General features: G+C 47.9%; 3 protein-coding genes across 3 annotated transcripts; all 3 read left to right on the plus strand.

The window, feature by feature from the left end:
- Positions 1 to 7,391: 7,391 nt before the first annotated feature.
- Positions 7,392 to 8,100, plus strand: LAJ45_03575 (uncharacterized protein; the record flags this gene model as incomplete). The annotated part of the gene is made up of 3 exons (XM_046113160.1): positions 7,392 to 7,806; positions 7,873 to 7,914; positions 7,976 to 8,100. The coding sequence occupies 3 exons, from the start codon at positions 7,392 to 7,394 to the stop codon at positions 8,098 to 8,100; spliced, it is 582 nt and encodes a 193-aa protein (XP_045973453.1).
- Positions 8,101 to 10,961: 2,861 nt separating this feature from the next.
- LAJ45_03576 (uncharacterized protein) lies at positions 10,962 to 11,516 on the plus strand (the record flags this gene model as incomplete). Its single annotated transcript, XM_046113161.1, has 2 exons — positions 10,962 to 11,381; positions 11,433 to 11,516. 2 exons carry the CDS (start codon positions 10,962 to 10,964, stop codon positions 11,514 to 11,516), a joined length of 504 nt encoding a protein of 167 aa, XP_045973454.1.
- Positions 11,517 to 13,107: 1,591 nt separating this feature from the next.
- On the plus strand, positions 13,108 to 13,860 carry LAJ45_03577 (uncharacterized protein; the record flags this gene model as incomplete). The annotated part of the gene is made up of 3 exons (XM_046113162.1): positions 13,108 to 13,172; positions 13,238 to 13,647; positions 13,769 to 13,860. 3 exons carry the CDS (start codon positions 13,108 to 13,110, stop codon positions 13,858 to 13,860), a joined length of 567 nt encoding a protein of 188 aa, XP_045973455.1.
- Positions 13,861 to 21,043: the final 7,183 nt, after the last annotated feature.

Here is a 21,043-nt window from a genome sequence, read left to right on the forward strand (position 1 = left end):
AGAGGCCCTCGGTGTCTCGGGTAATGGACGACGACGAGGATACCAACATGTACGTAGAGGAACGGCGGGTGGAGAACCCTTTTGGCGACCTTATTGGGCAAGAAGTCCAGCGACAAGGGGCCCCCGTGGTGCAACAGCTCAGCCGCGGGATCGAGGAACTCAGCATGCACGTGCGGGATATCCCCATACTCAGGGAACTCACCCGGCAGCAGCAGGGGTATACCAACAAGATCGTCGAGGACCTCCACGCCAATTTCGCTGGGGACAGAGCCGAACGCGACAATCAGCTCAACCAGGTCATGGCTCAGCTACGAGCGGAATCCACCGCCGCTACCAGCAACCTCGGCCAAGTCCTTGGGCAGATCGTGGAAGCTACTAGGGCTCATCAGGAAAGGCAGGAGCGACAGGATCAGCACATAAATGCGCTGACCAACTTCGTTCAACAACTCCCGAAAGATGGCCCTGTGCAGATACCCGCGGAGGTTATAGCTACCCTCGAAAGGATGGAGCGGGACAAACAAGCTGCGATGGAAGACCAGTTCGCAGGCACAAAGAAGAACCTGGAGGAGATCATTGAGCAGATGCGGGTAGCAGCCAATAGAATGGCAGCGGCCCCCGAAGGCTCAGGAGGCGGTGGCGTAGTACCCCCCCAACCTCCACAGAATCCCCCCAGCAATTCCGGAGAGAGACCGGAAGGATCAGGGAGCCAACCTCCCGTACCCCCTCGCTCTGAGGCAAGGAGCCAGCAAAGTGAACAAGAAGGCAGGGGAGGCAATGGCAGTAATGGCAATGGCGGAAACCGCGCAAGACCACGAGAACCATCCCCCTCAGACTCATCCAGCTTCTCTGATTCAGAGGACGATCGTCGAGCACGCGAACGAAGGCAGAGAAGACGGGAGGAGCGAAGACGCCGTAACAGGCAGCAAGGGGTAGACCTCATGCACCCCCTCGCGCCACCCTGGGAGATACGCCAAAACAGGCAAAAATCCCCTTCTCCGGAAAAGCCGACGAAGACGTACGACACTGGATCGACCAAATGGAAGTCTTAATTGAACTTCAGAGGAAAGTCCGGTGGGACGACCAAACCAAGATCCTGTGGGCATCCCTGGAACTTACCGGGAGTGCGGCAAAATTCTGGCGAAACTTCGTGGAGCGACTATCGGTAGACCCCAGCATCGGAACATGGGAGAATTTCAAAAACGAATTACGGATTCAGTACGGCAATCGAACAAGTCAAGAACAAGCCAAGCAGAAGATGGATAGGCTCCGTCAAAATGGCATGATCGATGACTACATCAACGAGATGCAGAATCTGGAATGGGACGCGAAGGTCGGACCCATCGTGATGAAATCCATGATCCTAACAGGAATAAACTCCTCGCTGGAACAACGCCTCTCGAACGCGATCGTGGAACCAGAAGATTTCGCGGAATGGCTAGCCTGGGTTAGGAAGGCCGGACGTAAGGATCACGAGGTGAAGGCCCGGAAAGAAATCTTACGCGGCAAGGATGTCGTGAAACCTCGTGAGGAGAAGTCGGAACGGCGAAAATCGCGCAACCCCGCACCTCGGAAAACTTTCTCCGCGCCAGCACACAACTCCAAGGCCTCGGATGACTTAGGTGTCACCAAGGACGAAAAAGCGAAGTGGCAAAAGGAAGGAAAGTGTTTCCGTTGTGGTAGAGATAACCACTTCGCGAAAGATTGCGTGGCGACGAGTAGGGTCAGGTTAACCGACCTAAAGAGGAAACGGTATCCTTCCGGAGGAAAGAACCACGGAAGGGAGGGTGAAAAGAAGTGGAAATTGGCCCCCAGAATGAGACATTTAGGGCAAGGATTACAACTTTGGAGGATCAAAATTGATTGGGTATTTCTATTTTTCGGGGTTTTTTATACTGCGTTACGGTTTCTTTCTTTTGATTATTTGAAACAAGGTTTTTATGTATTATGGTTATTCTTATCAGTTGGCTATGGGATTTTTCTACATTTGTTTTGCTACACGCGCGGAAATTCAATTCTCTTTACACACACTCTGAGGATGGGGTTACACCCCGAAACGCCTGGCGCGTAAGTGTTGTCCCATGATTTTCATCAACAAATACTCGAACTCTCTATATAAACCCCTCACCCCGCGCTCAACGAAAAACCACATCCAAGAAACCAATAAGCAACCTTTTTCCAAACCAACATACAAACATGTCTTCCAACACACGAGAAACCCGTCTCGCGATCGAGATTTCTTGGGACCACCCCGCAACTAGCACCAAACATGTTGCAACAGTCAATGCACTCTTAGACAGTGGCACAGAGGACTGGATCATGTCCTGGGACTGTATCCACCGTGCGAAAATACCCACTCAACCTCGACCAAAGCCTCTCATCATCAGACAGGCCGATGGTACCCTATGCCCAACTCCGGCACCCACATCACTCAACCTCTTACCCTCCGCATCGGCAACCATCTAGATAGGGCTATTACCTGTGAGGTTGGCTCGTTTGCAGGTGAAGACCTCGTCATACCACATCGATGGCTCAAGGAGCATCAACCAACCATCCATTGGGGACGCAACAGTGTCAGCTTCCATAGCAACAACTGTATAGTCCATGGATGCTTCGTATCAGTCGAAGACATATACGATCAAGACCCAGAAGAGCTGGTCATCAGGCTGTTGAGGGCGTCACCCAAGAAGCAGATGACGATCGAGCAACACCCCTTTTGGGCAAGAGCATCGGTAAACGAGGCTCTCGTTAGTGCTATACCGGTGGAGTTTCAGGAATTTGCCGACGTATTCTCCAAGGAAGGAGCCGCTCGACTACCTGATCACTCTGAATGGGATCATACCATTCCTCTTATGGGAGGGAAAGCAGCCGCCGTGGGGACCGATCTATTCGCTCTCCCCACCTGAAGATAAGGCACTCCGGGAGTATTTGGACGAGAACTTGCCCTCCGGCAAAGTAGTCCCCTCCACTAGCCCAGCAGCGGCACCCGTCCTGTTCGTTCCGAAAGCTAATGGTAAGCTTCGGTTATGTGTCGACTTTCGTGGTTTGAATGGAATCACAATCAAGAACCGTTATCCACTGCCACTCATGAACGAGCTGGCCGACGCAACGAAAGGAGCACTCTACTTCACGAAGATAGACCTGAAAAATGACTATAATCTGATTAGGATTGCTAAGGGCGAAGAATGGGAAACCGCTTTCCGAACGAAATACGGCCTTTTCGAATATAGGGTAATGCCTTTTGGCTTGACCAACGCTCCTGCGTCGTTTCAGGTCATGGTCAATACCATATTCAAGGATCTTCTAGATCAAGGCGTAGTAGTCTACTTGGATGACATCTTAATGTATTCGAAGACTAGAGAAGAGCATACGACTCTTGTACGGGAAGTTTTGGAGCGACTGCGACGACACCATCTATACGGAAACCTCGAGAAAACGGAATGGTATCAACAGGAGGTAGAATTCCTGCGATTTATACTATCAGGAAAAGGGAACCGAGTATCACCAAAAAAAGTCCAGGCGATCGAAGGTTGGTTAGTCCCAACCAAGGTCAAGGAACTTCAATGCTTCCTCGGTTTCGCCAATTTCCTAAGACGGTTCATCCACCGATACTCTGAGGTTTGCAGACCTATGACCGATCACCTGAAGAAAGGTGCCGTATGGAAATGGGGCAGGGAACAGCAAGATGCGTTCGATGAGCTCAAGAGGAGATTTACGTCTGCTCCAATACTCCGACACTATGACGAACACCGCGAAGCAATCGTGGAGACTGATGCGAGTGACTGGGCCGAGGCCGCAGTACTCTCCCAGGTATTCGAGGACGGTATCCTACATCCGGTAGCTTACCACTCTCGCAAGTTCAACGAGGCAGAGGTTAACTATGAGATCTACGACAAGGAGATGCTCGCAATAGTTTCTGCTCTCTTGACTTGGAGACATTGGCTGGAAGGGACGGACATCCGTATCCAGATACATTCGGATCACCAAAACCTGCAGTATTTCACAACGACCAAGAAGTTGTCGAGGAGACAAGCCAGATGGGCCGAAAAGAGAGCACCTTTCCGCTTCAAGATCCATTACCGACCAGGCGAAAAGAACGGCAAGCCAGATGCACTCACCAGGCGTCCGGAGTTCGCAATGGAAGGGGGAGTAATGCGTGAGCAGCCCGTAAAACAGCTACTCGGTGCAGAACAGTTTGTCAGAAAATCACGGACCAGCGTAGAAACTGGGCCTGAAGTGATTGGCAACCCGAAGAGGAATGGAATCAGTTGGATCAGTGGTACGAGATACCGAGCGTAGAGCTGCCTCAGCCACTACAGGGTTGGTATGAACAGGAAAGACGTTGGGTTCGGAGGATGGTTCCGGATGAACACCTCCCTGACTCAAACCTGGAGATCTTTGGACCACCGGAGGCTGCTATCGTAAAGGTAGAGCCTGCCGCTGAATGGAGTCCCGATTCGAATGGCCCACCCACGATGGTCGATGGGTAGTACCGGGCTATGAGGTCAAGCAGGTCATTGAGGAACATCATGATCGACCCGTAGCGGGGCACCTAGGAAGGGATAAAACCCTTGAGTTGATTGATAGGAACTACTGGTGGCCAGGAATGTCCACCGATGTAGCCAACTTCGTCAAGACTTGCGATGTATGTCAGAGAGCCAAGCAACGTCGGAGACACTTGTCACTCCCTCAACCCCTAGAGTTAGCCACCACACCTTGGACTGATATCTCAATGGATTTCGTAGTAGAAATGCCTAAGGAGAAATCAGGATTCCGCAACATATTGGTAGTCGTGGACCGTTTTACGAAAATGGCTCACTTCATTCCAATGACGGGAATTAACGCGGAAAAGACCACTAACGCATTTGTCAAAGATGTCTGCCGTTTCCACGGACTTCCTAGAAGCATCGTCTCTGACAGAGGAACACAGTTCGTATCAGCATTTTGGACGGCAATCACGGAAAGATTGGGGATTCGTAGGAGACTCTCTACTTCATTCCACCCGCAAACCGACGGCCAAACAGAACGGACCAACCAACATATGGAAGGTTATATTCGGGCATATACGGCAGGGACAGGCAAGAAATGGAAGGACCTGTTACCCATCTGCGAATCCGCCTACAATAATGCGAAGCACACGTCGACAGGACAATCGCCGTTCTACTGCAACTATGGCTTCCACCCCCGAACGGACTGGCCTACGGACGCAGAGATCGAACGACTAGATGCTACTGGGAATAACTACTTGGATGAGATCATCACGGCTCATGAGTTAGCGAGAGACACGCTACAGAAAACTTTCGACAGGATGGCGTCAAAGCCAGGACCAGCAGTACAGCGGTTCACTATTGGTCAGAAAGTCTTGCTGGATACTCGGAACCTAGGAGGATACTCCAAGTGGTCGGATAAATTCACAGGGCCATTTACAGTATCAGCAGTGGTGGGCAGTCGGGCTTACCGCCTTGAGCTTCCGGTAGAATAGAAGGTTCATGACGTCTTTCACGAGATGCTGCTGCGACCCTACCGTGAGGATCCGGATTCTACCAGAAAACAGAATGCACGAAAGCGACTGGCAACACCCGAGCGACAGGAGGCATTGGCAGACGAGAACTTCCAGCCAACCTTGAACATACGACCCCATACGCGAAGTCAAGGCCCAGCGATCGATAATGACCGGGCTCATAAACGACAACGGAACAGGCGAGACTAAGCTCGATACCTTTCCCTACTCTATGACTTTTCCCACAGGGTTTTTATCATAGAAGGGTTTTAACGGTCGAGGGCGACGTCTAGGAAGAGGGAGTAGTGTTACAGGAACTATGGAACACTGTTCTAGAGGCTGAGGACAATGAGGAATACGAGTGACGGGTTGTGATGCGAGGACGGTCGGGTAACAAGGACAAGCATAGAAAGGTATCGGGTAGTGTGGGGGCACACGGTGTTACCACACTAGTGTTATACTATTATGACGGCACGCTTACCATTGGGTGTCTCACCCGGAATAGAATGGGGAGCGGGGCTTACGGCTGTAGGCTGTTCTACTTAGGGAAGTAGGTCTAGGATGATAGTATGGTACAGCCCGATGACTGGCAATTGCAAGCTTCATGGTTACGTGTCGGAATTAGAATGGAGGACGGAACTATGCGGGGGCGCTTTTCTATCTGGGTTATCTTCAGGAGCATTATCTTATTCTATTGTCGTTGTGTCAGTTAGTATTAGAAAGCGGGCCTTGGCATAGGTTCCAACATGTATAAATAGGGCTTGATTCTGCGAAGACTTGAGGGTATCATAAAACCATCAAGTCAAGGGAATCCGGTTTACAATATCATCAGTTTAAACGCTACAGAATTATCGCTTAGCACTAGCCATTTTCCTTAACATTACCAAGGTTCATCCTTTCTCACAGTGACCTTTTTGTCTTGAATTGGGTCTCCGTATTAGTCACCTACTCCACTATTTCCCAGCATCAGCAAGAAGGATCCCCAGACCCTTACCCAATTCTCAACCAAGAAGTTTATTGTGTGCGGAGGTAGGCTGCTAGCGATATGTACTAGACCGCAGTGACGCCAAAATGTGCAGCTTTCCAAACTTCATGATGATGTCCAGAATCCCATCTTCCAGTTTCAATTCTCGGGAAACCAGCACCAAATTAACTCCAACATTTTTCCCTAGTCGGAATCTTACGCCTAGCAACGTATGTAAGTTGGGTAAATTGGAGGATATCTGGACTGCTAATTCCTAGTGTCTGAGTTGTAGATATCGGATATTTATATATTCTTAGTTGTACAAGTTGATGTGTACGGTTTCCTGGGAAGGGTCAATCCTTTGGAACTGTTATGACTTCGGCTGTGCATTGAGGTAACTTCAACGAGGTAATTGTTAGAGCACTGACAGACTTGTGGAAGTGTTTGGTATACCTCGTCCTGTTCCACAATTCTTTTGATTTCAACTTCGGGACTTGTCACAACCAACAATGTGATGCTGGTGGCCCGCAGAGCGGTAGGGCAAATGTGGCCGTCTTGCGTAATGCGCTTTTGTAAAGTCTTTTTGAGCCATGGATAATATATTTTAACTCCTCTTATTTGTGTCCTTCACGATAGCTTGAGTCTCTTTGGGTAGTGGAGAGTGTGGGTATAGTCCCTGTGACTGCCTGAACGTAGTTCCTCCATTCACGGCTTTTCGCTATACACGGGTGTCATGTCTCGTCATAATCCATGGTGCATTTTCATTTGTGGCATCCTTAGGTCTCGTGACCTTCTAACGCGTCCATCGCAAAAGTCAGAGTCATTCCTAACACATCCTCTGCACAAGCAAGGCCTTGCAGCTTGCAACACCACAGCAACCCTCCACATACCGCAACCTGGTTTTACCCCACCGCTGCGCAAAACACCACGATGACCAACCCCGCCGATGAGAACGCAATGAATGGAGCAGAGTCTAGTACAACCGGTGCTCTCCCCTCGGGTACCATTCACAGAAATGCCCGAGCCGGATCCACAAGACTGATCCCTTCCGACATGTTGCCGGTCCGGGTTTGGAACTTTCATGCTCCGGGCTTTGGAGAATTTTACCGAGCGCCAATTCCAGCTGCAATTCCTCCAAAGGTTCTAGTCGCCACTGCTGCCGCACTGCCTGCCGCAACCCCTGCCGCAACTCTCGTTGTAGCTAATGCCGCAATCCAAGCCGCCTCTCCGTCCAGGAACGCTGCTGGTCAGAAGCACCCCCTCGTCGACAGCGACAGTAGCGACGAACCTCCTAGAACCCGTGTCAGGGTGTCCGGTGGGGAGCCGTTGTGCATCTCTGAAGAATGTAAATACAACACTTTCAATACTTGACATACATCATATCAAGCTACAGCTTCCTAACAATACATAGTGGATGATGAGAGCGACTGGTCGACATGCAGCTCTGCAGAGTGTAAGCCCGAGATTTCTAATTCTTGACAGCTATCGAGGTAGCGCTTGCTAACACTGCCTAGCGGAGGATGAGCCGAGGCCCGTCACCGAGTACATGCCAGCGGATCGCTATAGTTGGGCGGCGAATATCCTGAACCAGCTGATGTACGCGGAGTTTGCGAATTCTGCCGAGATGGGGGCGTTCTAATTTTCTTGCCCGTGAGAGTACACAATTTGGGGGGTACAAGTATCCATGATAGATAGGTAGGCAAAGTGGAAAGATAAATGAATGAATTATCGTCGATCTTGCTCGGTGTCTTGAGTAGCTCCAGGAGCGTTAGATTTTGATGTGATTAAACGGGGGCTAAGCTAGTTCTTCTAACCTTTTAACCCGTCGCTGGTTTTGCTCGCCGGTTGTTAATTGTGCTTACTGTGTGGCTTCGTCGACGATGCAATAATGAGCGAGACAACGGCCAAGCCTAGGAGCATGTATATTTTGATGATGGCAAAGATTAAACAGGAAAACTACACGCGTCTGGGGGTTGTGGGTGTGTCGGTCGGTGGTGCCTGTGTGTCGCCCCTCCAAACCCTATGTCTCTGCCAGCCTTTTCTTTAGCTACTAGTAACTAAAACCCAGCAAACAGCCACACAGACTATCGTATTACTAGCCGTTTGCCCCTAGCGCGCCTAGCAACGTCTGTACAAAGCTGATGATCTTGCTTTAATTCTCTTTTTTCTTCTCTTTTTTTCTGCAACGGTAGAAAATATCTTGTTACTGAAAGGAAAATTAATTCTTCCGTTATAATAATACCCCGACAAAATACACGAACCTAGTCTGGGGAAACTATATATATGACGGTATCTATTGGTCTTTCATACCATCCCCTACATATCCAGAGTTTTATCCTCTAGAGTTGAGATCACCGCCCCCCCGTTCACTATAAAGAAGAATTAGTAGTGCGGGATACACATTGAACATAGCAATTTACATGTAGTGAGAAATACTCGGGAGTGATGAGCACGCCATCTTTCCAAATTTCCCCCTGGACCTTTTATATTATATATCAAGAACCTTCCCGACAGCCCATCTGCTCTAAATGTGCCTACCACCTATTTCTGAATTAAGAATCCGAATAATGAAAACAGAAAAAGGGATTTGGAACTAGGATTCGCGCGACGGGGGGGGGGGGTGTAGAAACAATGTAGTTGTTTCCCATTCGGCATTCGGCCAGGGGTTACTTGTGTCAGAGTCTGTTTCTGTATGAGGGCATGCTAACTTGAAGGAACCTCGACGGAAAGGTTTTCTAAACCTATGGGAATTCCAGTCCTACATCCGGGATCGAGAAACTTCAGGTAGCAAACAAACTCTAGGAATGGTAAAGGAATAATAAATAAAAGTTGGTTAAGGTTTCTTCAATTCTAGTCAGCTTTCTCCAGAGGTAACCGTGTTTGGACGCCGGGGCTAGGTTTTGCTCATCATTCATTAACTTGGACCAGTGTTGTAATTCTTCGGAAACTTTCATTCCATCGATACGGGTATACTAGTGGAGGCTGCAGGATAAGACTTGAAAATTCAAATATTGATAGGTTATTCTTATATTGCGGTTCCTCTTTATTGGGAACTCGTGATATTCATGACTGTAGATAGCACTTATAGAGTCTTGAGATGTCTCTCGAGATTCTGCTAAATAGTAAATACCAGCCACGAATAGAGAACTTTGGCCAAGGCGACACGATATATTAGTCTCGTGCTTAGTTGCTCGCGGCCAATGTTGGGGTGAGCATTTCTAGCATGTTAGACGATCTATATTTAGTGCTATAGGGTAGATTCTTATTCTCGCGTTGCGGAATTCAAGACCATGTAACCAACCTGCAGACATCGCCACGTATCATTTAAAAAATATATTCGACCTGACCTGCAAGCTATTTCACTTTTCAACCACATGGACAAAAAGCGTTTCAGTTAGGGGATAATACTTATAACGACGCCGAAGGTTTTTCTTGAAATGTTCTGCCAGCTTGCTAAGTGATTTCCATCGCGTGCCTAACAAAAAACCCTACGAATTCAGTTTGTAGCGCTCTCAGAATTATCGACTAAGATAGATTAAGAGAGAGTTCTCTTCCTTCTGCCAATATGTGAAGACTCTCTCTCACCTTCCAAAACATTCCAGTGGAATTCGAGGCGTACATGTATTGAGGGGACGGACATATAGGTTTTGTACCTACTGAGGGGATGTTCGCGTAGGTTTTTGTTTGGGGAAATGGCCAGTGCTAAGCAATAATTCTGTAGCGTTTAAACTGATGATATTGTAAACCGGATTCCCTTGACTTGATGGTTGATGATACCCTCAAGTCTTCGCAGAACCCAGCCCTATTTATACATGTTGGAACCTATGCCAAGGCCCGCTTTCTAATACTACTGATACAACGATAATAGAATAAGATAAGACTCCCGAAGATAACCCAGATAGAAAAGCGTCCCCGCATAGTTCCGCTCTCCATTCTAATCCTGACACGTAACCATGAACCTTGCAATTGCCAGTCATCGGGCTGTACCATACTATTATCCTAGACCTACTTCCTTAAGTAGAACAGCCTTCAGCCGTAAACCCCGCTTCCTATTTTATTCCGGGTGAGACACCCAATAGTAAGCGTGCCGTCATAATAGTATGGGCCTAGCGTGGTGACACCGCGTGCCCCCCACACTACCCGATACCTTTCCTATGCTTGTCCTTCCGTTACCCGACCGTCCTCGCATCATAACCCGTCACTCGTATTCCTCAATGTCCCAAGCCTCTAGGACAGTGTTCCGTAGTTCCTGTAACAGTTTTGCACCGTGCACGTTTGGCTGATTTTGGTATAGGTGGTACTTAAGGTCACCTACTTAACACCTTACAACCAAACTCTTCTCCTACCTCCTTCACACCACATACTCTCCTTCCCACACACATCTCCTCACAAACCAACAACCTACCAAAACAGTAAAGGAACAAAGTATCAGGTCAAAAGTAACTAGGTAGGCTTCTAGTTATCCTACTCAAGTATCAAAGCCTAACAACCTTAGCAGTCATGCCTCCCACTCATTCCCCTGACCCTCAGTATTCTCAGTACCTAGCGAACATGTTAGCCTCATGCCGCAACAAAATAGCTCGCTTTACTGAGGAGCTCGTTTCGACCTACAAGCGGCGACATTGCACAGCTGCTATGCTTACCTTCGAACGGATTCAGCTCCATCAAGACGGTTACGCTACAACGCCACCGTCTGCCGATGTTGCTTGTAATGAGCCAATGGAAATCCAGGTGACACGAGCAGCAATCGAAAATATGGTGCAGGATCTGAGATTTCTAGAAAACTGGCGTGAATACATTGCACGGCAGATGTACGAGATGAAGGCGGCAGAATTAAACCTCATGGTGGATATCAAAGCGGATAACGACTTGCTCGAGAGGAACAGTGCCTTCGTGAAGTTGGATGCTGGTGGGATCCTGGTGTGTTCTATTTCATCCCCTACAGTGATGGGTTTTCCTAACATATTATAGACAGGGATTTCATCCACGGAATATCTCTCGACTACCGTTTTGTTTGGCCACTCGGTGAATACTGGCTCATCCGCTAGTGAGTAACCCATTCGTAACCTACCCGCGAATACTAGTACTGGATCGTCCATGATGGGAAGATTTTGAAGAAAACAATGGCAGGGAGTAGGGTCTTTATAGAACGGAAATATCGGGATCTAGCTTTCATTAGTTTCGCTCTTCGCTACCTATTAGAAATAAAGGTATTCCCTTTTTTTTTAAATGAACTATTTACCTGTAACAACAAGTCGTCAATTAAATCCTTATAAAAACTTGAAATTGTTTCATCTAATATTTCTCTCTCTTCGTTCTGACTGCCTGAACACAGGTGACACTCGTAACATGAGGAATGCAGAACTAATTCCTCCCACTCTCCCATGCCCTAGCCATTCGTGAATCGGTTCTCTTTATCTTTCTGATCTATTCAGGTAGCGTAGGAAAAGGCAATTATTGATAAGAAAGAATCGCCCCATATAGATTGAAAAACATGAGAGATAAGTACTTAAGTGTGTACCGGAAGGTTTCCATCCCTAGCGAATGCCTTAATACGGTAATTAGGCAGAAGAATCTTACGCAGTAAGAAAGGCCGTGTATTTACAGATAGATCTGGGTGGAACCGTTAATTTGGAAACTGACTAAGCCTATGTTTTCAAAGCGAGGCACAATGTCCCAGGCACGAGCCAGGGCGGAGGGTGATATGGCCAAGACTAGCCCAGAAAATGGCATCGGACTGGAATAGACCATTTTGAAAAATCATGGACCGGACCGGACTGGACGAAACCACGATGGACGAGTCTAGACCGCATAACAGTATTTTATTCCAAATATTGATACAAAAACCATTTATTGATGGTTCAAGCCCTGCTCTCTTGCAAGCTTTCTCAGGACATTCAGTTTATTTTCTCCAAAACCAATTGATATAGTAGGTGGAAGAGCGTTTTCCGAGTGGGCCAGATATTACTAGATGGACCTGTCCATTTTCTGGTATGGACTGGACCCAGGGCTTCCAATGGGCCCTGTCTTATATGGGCTTGCCCGGACTGTTAATAGGCTGGGTTGGGCCGGGCCGGTGTCCTTTCGGGCCCGGGCTATTATCCCTGGACTTGGGCAGGAAAACTGGCATTGTTCGAACACCAAAATGTATTTCGTAGATGGAAGAAAGATTAAATGTGCTGAGAAAAGATGAACTGCATCTATTTTAATCATTTAATGCACTTTAGATTTATATCCCCGATTTATGGGCTACTTGGGCCTAGCCCGGGCGTTTGTTAAATGGGCTGGGCTTGGTCGGGCTGGGCGTTGTCCGGCCCCGGCGAGCCCATTGGAAGGCCTGACTAAACCGACCATTTAGAGAAAGTTGTCATTCCAGTCTGGTTCGACCATTTAGCGGACCGGTCTGGACTGAATAGGGGGCGGACTGTTTCCACCTCTGGCCAGACAGGCATCACACCTGATCCCGCGAGGTGCAAAAGCCTGCCTGGTCTCCCCAATTTTCAGGAGGAGCGCAAAACCTACTGTGGTTGCCACTCTCGATCAACCACGCCGATAAAAGGCAGATCGACATTCGTAAACATCCCTCTCACACTAAGTCTTCACCAACCTTCACACTCTACCGAACTTCAAATATAACAACCAAACAATGTCTCAAGAGGAACAGATGCCTCAAGCAATGGTTGAATATCCCCCCCGCCCAATGGGCAACAGGTAAACCTGCCGTTATTCCCCATATTCATTCACTATATTTCATCTGTCCTGACAATCCACTATAGGGCGCGTTCCAAGTCTCTTTTTTCCGTCATTCCTCTCTTCCAAACCTTTCTTCACAACGCTCGCCAGGAGCTTCTCACCAGCCAGAATGACCTCACTGTGTCATTCAGGCTTAGACGTGCGACGGCCTGCAAGCTCGCCTTCTATCGTGCTATGCTTCGTAGGCTACAATACAACCCGATAACCCGCAGCACCAGAGCTGGGCCCAATAGCGGAGTGCCAGTCCTCATCCCGTGGATTCTCACCCAGATCAGAAGGGAAAGGAGCAACCTAGTCATAAACGATGAAAATCGTAGATTGCTTCGTAGCAGCATTGAGGATCGAAGGGCCGACGTGGTGACTTTTCTGAGGCAGATCGAGATCGAGGCCGACTTGGACAAGGCATGGAAGCTCAGGTACTCCGGATTGATTGGTATGTAGTCTCCTTTCTCATTTCTTTTGCCTTCTCCGTTTCCTTCTCTATGTTTTTCACACCCCCCGGCCCTCAACTCCCCCTCTTTGTCGTAGTTACTAATATGTTACTTTATCTCAAGAGGAGCAAAAGGATGCAATCAATGACTCGTTCCATCCCGCCACCAAGGGCGACAATGCGAATAACGCGGGCCCTTCGAACGCCCAAGCCTAGGAAGATCGCTATGAGGAAACACGACAAGGGATGAACTCAGGATTTAATTGCGGCACTGTGTTAGAAGTGGGAATTTCCTTTTGTTGAATCGGGTTGAGTTTACAGTTTCCTGACAGTCATCATGTTGACAAGAGTGCGTTTCTTTGATTCGCCACAATTTCTCGCAGCCAGAAATATTAGTTTGAAATGAAATTACTTCAAGAATCAAGATTTTGTGCTTTGATCTCCTCTTTCTTCATATGCTGTACATCATTTTCCTCGTGGCCAGGAGTACAAGAGGTTGTTCCTTGATTTACTGTAGACCAGTTGAACTACCGGAAAGTTTTCCTAGGCATTATTGTAAACACACCCCCCCCCTGGTCTTCAAAGATTGTTCAGTGAAACTGACGCCTCACTTCTCTATGGTCTTCCTGATGCACAAGGGTTCATTTCTGTCAATGATGTATTGCTATGCGTTGTACTTGCTATAACCCGGCAGACGAAAAATAAGTCTCCCTGCTCTGTGGACTGATGTATTTTCCTCTGAAACTAGGAGAACACCTCCTTCAAGAACCAACCCCCCCAACATTAAATGTACTTGCGAGCTAGCAGCGGTGGACTATGTCCTAATGATATACAAGCTATGGATCGTACGAGATCTAGACAAGGGGAAACAGCAATCATGTGAAGTGTACATAACATCCCCCCACACCCTCCTGTCTTGCATCCACGGACACCACAGGCCATTAATTAACATACACCCCATTAACACTCCATAAAAGGAAGGCCTTAGTCAACTATTCACACAAGCACCAGGAAACGATCTAGCCTCACCGCGTACATGTCTGCCAGAATAAAACAATTCCAATTGTCTTCTGCCATGGTGTTCCAATTGAGCTGTACTTCCTCCCCTCCTCAGTTTTCAACCCCTGCGGCGTGGGAAAACTAATAAGGTTTCCCTGCAAATATATTAAAAATCGCGCCTGTCACCGTGTACCAACAGATCATTTCCGCTTGGGGGAAGATTCTTAGTCTTTTCGGAGCAAGAGAGCCCCAATAGCAGCTAGCCCCCGCAAATATCCTCACGCTGAATTTGAGTGAGAGGGGACACGGTTAAAGGGAAACACTCAACAAATGCGTTGGAATGATGCCCAACCTTATTCTACTAGCCTATGCTGTCGTAAATGCATATCTCCGGCCCCGCTTATCACCCTGGTGGGATGTGGACCAAGGTTTGGGAGTTGTCTGTTGCCAGCGAGCAACTGTATCAGCTCCGATTCTCTGCACCTCACATTCTTTAAAGGTGCAGAAAACATCTTGAGGAACTTAGTTGCTGTCGAAGCCAATGGCGGTTTATTTCCTGTCTCTGGAATGGACAAAGCGCTTGTGACCTGCAAGCAAGATGATCTTTTAAAACCCTGGTGAGCGAGAAAGAACAACCAATCGCCCAGGATCATCACACAGCCTTTGGAGATCCTGGGACTCTAACTCTCAATATGAAAACATAAAGGTTAATTAATGCAATACTGAGCAATGCCGCCTGCCGGCGATGCCATGAGACCAGGCCCATGAGCCGTGTGCCCAGGGGCGCCCGGGGTGAGCATCAGGGCCAGAATCCCAAATAGCATATTTAGATGACCGAACTCAATGGTGGTGTTCTATTTCCTCTGAGAGATGTCTTCCTCCTAAGTTACTTCACCGACGCTAAAGTTCCAGCAGCTAGCCGAATCAGGCGAGGGTGAAGTACTCAGACGTGGGGAGGTGTCTCCTGGCGGTATATTCCCTTAGTCTTGGGGCGTTTTCAACTGCTCAGTGGTGGAGGTGGTAGGTGATACCAGAAGCGTATCTTCGGGTAAACGCCGCCGTGAGAATATGAGACATCAACACCCCATTATTGTTTGACGTGACAAGAATGTCCACGTTATGGTCACCGTACGGCATCGTATCCTTTGCTAATATTATCTCTAATTCGGCTATCAGTCAGCTACTAAGCCTTCATTGCTGGGATTCGAGATTAGAGAAAGTATGTAGGAGAAGTGTTGTAATTGATCGTGTTGATTGTGCTAGCTAAGGGGGAATGCCCCGTATTTATACTTAATGAAAGGTAGTACAAAAGAGATACAATGAGTCATGGACGTGTGAGTAATAGAATGACTAATAGGAAAGTGAGTCATAAGCCGATGACGAATACTATAATGAAATGATGAGAACCTTCCAGAACTATGAAACGTGTCGAGCGCCCTATTTCAAGACTTCCCCTCGTGAGCCACAGTGAATAGTAGAAGAAAATAAAACATGTTTGCCTTTGTCCAATCCTTTTGTAAGTAAATCCGCCACGTTCTCGTTCGTAGAAATGTATTCCAGTTCAAATAATTCATCCTCAAATCGTTCCCGAACAAAATGAAAATGTACGTCAATATGTTTAGACCTTTTATGAAAGACAGGATTTTTAACCAAAGAGAGAGAGCCGTTGTTGTCGCCTCGAAGAATGAAAGAGAGATTCGGTTTTCGTTCCAGCTCGTGAATTGCATTCCTTAACCAGATCAGTTGTCGACTGGTGTCCGAAAGGGCCATGTATTCCGCTTCAGTTGTAGAAGTGGCGACAGATCGTTGCTTATAAGAGCGCCAGGAGATGAGAGCTTCCCCTAGCATGAAGCAGTGGCCGGTGAATGAGCGGCGATCGTCGATGTCGGAGGCATAGCTTGCATCGCTGTAACCGATGAGTGCAGTTGGTCGCGTTTTGGCGTAAAAGAGTGACCAATCAAGGGTACCTTTGAGGTAACGGAGGACGCGATGGACTGCAGCTAGATGAGCCTTAGTGGGACAGGAAGAAAATTGCGAGAGCATGGTGACAGTGTAGGCGAGGTCGGGTCTAGTGCCGATGACTGCGTACATGAGTGAACCGATTATCGACTGATAAGTTGTTGGATCGTCGATTTTTTCAGCTTCCGTTCTTTTTTGGAGGTGGACGTTGTTGTCGATGGGTGTTGTCACAGGTCTGGATTCGTTGAAGCCATATTTGATAAGTACACGCTTGAGATAAGCTTCCTGTGATAGGATGATGCCAGTCTTAGTGTGGATCAAGTGGATTCCGAGTGCCCAGTTGGCTGTGCCAGTTTCCATCATTTCGAATTCAGAGTGGAGGAGGAGGCTGACGCGGTTTTTGCGTTCAACGGACCAGTAGAAGATGAGGATATCGTCTACATATATTGCGATGACAACTTCCCCTGTCTTGTGTATGAAGACACAATGGTCGAAGTCTGCTTTTCTGAATCCTATATTGATTAGCGCTTTTGAGAGGCGAACATACCATTCCCTTGATGATTGTTTGAGTCCGTAGATGCATTTGATTAGTTTGCATGCTTTGCCGGGAGTGGGGTAGCCTGGAGGAGGTTTCATGTAGATTTCTTCCTTAAGTTCGCCGTATAGAAATGCGCTTGTGACGTCCATCTGATTGCATTGACCGCCGGTTTGAAGGCAGCGAGCGAGGAGTAGTCTGATGGATTCGTATTGGGTGACGGGGGCATAGGTTTGATCGAAATCTTGACCAGGGACCTGTGAGAAACCTTTTGCGACTAGTCGGGCTTTGTACCGTATGGGGTTGCCATCGGGCCCGAGTTTGATTTTGTATACCCATTTGCAGTCGACCACTTTGCGGTGATCCGGTGTGTTGACCAGATTTTATGTGTTATTCCTTGCGAGTGAGTCGAGTTCAACTTTCATAGCATTCTGCCATTTTTCGGAGTCGGGACTGTTGATCGCTTGGTGGTAGTTTGTTGGTTCTGTTAGGGTAGTGTCATGCTGAATGTTGTGTCCGTATCTGACCGGAGGTTTCCGTTCCCGTGCTGGGTTACGTCTCGGTTGATCAGTATCTGTTTCCTTATCATCATGCGGGGTACGTTCAGTGGCGGGCCTCGTATAGCCGGCCCCCACTATACTTGCGTGGTCTTCCGAATCAGTGTCGGAGAAATGTTCCATGGTTTCGCGCATTATCTGTTGGTTGATCATGTCGTCGTCGCTTGGGTCGTCGTCGTATGTCCTACGTTGTTTTGGTGTTGACGGACGTGAGGGTGGTTCTTGTTTGATCTCGATTTGTTTTGGTTTAGGGGGTGTATCGGTTTTTGTTTTGACTTCGATTTCTTCCCCTACGGATGTACCTTTAAACCTAAAATGACGAGAGAGAACTACTTTCCTTTGTGATGGTATATAGACGCGACAGATTTTTTCAGAGTCTCCGTATCCGCAGAATTGTCCTGTTATGGCCCTTGCATCCAGTTTTGTTCCAGCTGGTCGTGCTTCGACGGGTATGTGTATGAACATGGTTTCACCGAAGGATCGGAGGTGCCCAATAAAGGGTTTCTTTCCGGTAAGTGCTTCGTATGGTGTCATGTTCGGGAGTGATTTGTGCGGGAGGCGGTTTTTGTCGTGTACCATGGTGTTGATCGCTTCTGCCCATAGATTTTTTGGGAGATTGTGGTCGAGCAAGGCGGATCGTGCCATTGTTGCTATAGTTCTATTAAAGCGTTCTGCTGTTCCATTTGACTCATGGGAGTAAGGTACAGTGAATTCATGCTTTATGCCTTTAGAGGCGAAAAATTGTTGAAGGTCATTGGAGATGTACTCGCCACCGTTGTCGCTTCGAAATCGTTTAACCGTTTTGTCCAATTGATTTTCCATGTATGCGATGTATCGTTCTGTGGCAGCTTCTGCATCTGACTTCTTTTTGAGGAAGTAGAGGTGAGCGTACCTGGAGTAATCGTCGATGAAAGTGATATAGTAACTGAAACCGGCCAGAGAAGGAGTCGAGAACTTGCCGCTCAGATCTGAGTGTATTAGTTCCAGTGGTTGTTTGGATTGTGGTTCGGTGAGAGGAGCGAGGTGAGATTTGGTTGACTTAGCGAGTTCACATGTGTTGCATGTTTCCATGTGACCAGATGTGGGGAGAGACTTGGGGTCGGCGACCATGGTGCGAAGCCGTGGGAGCGAGGAAGCAGGGAGATGTCCGAGTCGTTGGTGCCAGTCATAGAAGCTGCTGGCGGCAGAGAGGTGTGCGCATGGTTCCTTGGTTTCAAAAGTGTAAAGACCAGTACTATTTGCGTTAGCGATCCCGATAATTTCCTTGCTGTTCGGTTTGTAGATGGTAAAGCCGTCTTCCGTCCCAGTTGTTGTAAATGCCTTTTTAGCGATGCAAGACCAAGACATCAGGTTGGCATTGCCTAGTTCGGGGATCAAGAATACGTTCTGCAGAGTGATCAGGCCATGTGATCCGTTGATGGTGACGTTGCCAATTCCGGTTATCTGGAGTTTGCGACCTCCTCCAACAGTAACTGTTCCAGTGTGGGGAGTTGGGTCGGTAACCAGCGTTCCGGTCATGTGGTTGGTTGCTCCAGGGTCGAAGATCCATGCCTTGTTGTCGGTGGTGGAAGGTCCTGCAATGAAGCCAAAGTAGTCTTGCATGGTAATATCCGAGGTGTTATCTGAGAAGTTGGTGAGGTCGAAGTCCACCGGCATTGTGAATACATCGGTTTCTTCGAGTGCGGGAAGGCCAGAAAGATCGGGGATCCAAGAGAGGTCGAGTTTTGTGTGAAATGCAGTTCCAGATACGACGTTGAGGTTGCCAGATGCAGCGGGCTTCTCCTTGTCTCTGAAAGCTTTGAGTTTCCGGCAATTTTTGTGCGTGTGGCCTTTTGCATATTCTCCATTCTTGGTGCACCAGGTGCATGTGACGTCCCGATTTCCTGTTTCGTTGTTACGTGGCCTCCTGACTCTGTTGTTGTTTCCGTGTCCTGGGTTTCCTCGCCTGATTGTGTAGGCTTCTCCAGCCGCCTGTCCATCGTTGTTGCGCCGTGAGTCCAGATCCAACAGCTTTTCGTAGACGTCATCGAAGGTGACGTTGGGCTTGGTTTGCAGGTTGTCAACGACTGATTCGAGAGATTCGTGCCGGAGTGAGAGGAGTAGGAAGGATGCCTTCGCTTCTGAGACAGATGCGAGTTGGTGAAGGTGGTAACCGAGTGGGTCTTTGGTTTTGTCCGTAGAGTTACTAGTTCTAGTGAGGAGAGATGACCAAAGAGTGTTGAACTGGGTTAGATGTTCCTTGATACCCTTGTCGGGTGTGTACTGTAGTGTGACGACATTGGCAAGGAGCGAGTGGAGGGAGGCGACGGTTTTCCGATCGAATCTGTCCTCGAGTTGAGTCCAGAGGTGATGAGCGGTGTCGGCCAGTGTCAGCGTGAGAATAACTTCGAATTCGATGTTAGATTGAAGGAATACAACTGCAAGGTTGTCCTTTTTGTCCCAGTCTCTGATTTCTTCGGCATTGTTGGAGGTTTCTTCTTCGTCTTCTTCAGCCTCAGCAGTGCTTCCTGATGCTTGTGGTGCCGTGGTAGGTACAGTAGTGGTGGTTGTCCACACGGGACGCTTGCTCGAACCATTGACCAAGTTCCACAGATCGTGAACTTTCACCATGCGGGTAGCAAGGTCCCTCCATACAGTGTAATGGCCTTGACCATCCAGCTTGCATGGGAGTGCGGGAATTTTGATGCTCCTCTCAGACATGATTGAAAGTGAAACGAGAAAGTGTACTTTGTGGTAAAAATGGTGAAGAGTGTATAAGCGTGAGTGGTCTCCGGGCTCATAACCTAGAGAAAGTATGTAGGAGAAGTGTTGTAATTGATCGTGTTGATTGTGCTAGCTAAGGGGGAATGCCCCGTATTTATACTTAATGAAAGGTAGTACAAAAGAGATACAATGAGTCATGGACGTGTGAGTAATAGAATGACTAATAGGAAAGTGAGTCATACGCCGATGACGAATACTATAATGAAATGATGAGAACCTTCCAGAACTATGAAACGTGTCGAGCGCCCTATTTCAAGAGAGATGTCTATACCGGTATTCAGTTATCCCGTTACCTCGATCATTGGCCACCTAGCAAGCTGGACTATTCCCAATTAGGAGGCAATTAATTGATCGCTTATCAATTGAATAGTAGTGTGTGTAACCTTCCGGGGTTGGCTAATTGGTTGTTATCGGTTGCTTAAGCTGTTATCATTTGACCGATCTAATCAATTGATTCACAAATTAATCCACGATTCGCTTAAATCCATTGGGCTTATCAATTAAGCACAGTAAACCCTTTTCAAATGAATAGGTTATCAATAGCAATACTGATGTCTCCAACCAATCCCGGAGGAGGTTAGCTCCG

The sequence above is a fragment of the Morchella importuna genome (assembly GCF_003444635.1).
Source record: "Morchella importuna strain M04M26 chromosome Unknown Morimp01GS008, whole genome shotgun sequence".
In the NCBI taxonomy this organism is placed as follows: domain Eukaryota; kingdom Fungi; phylum Ascomycota; class Pezizomycetes; order Pezizales; family Morchellaceae; genus Morchella; species Morchella importuna.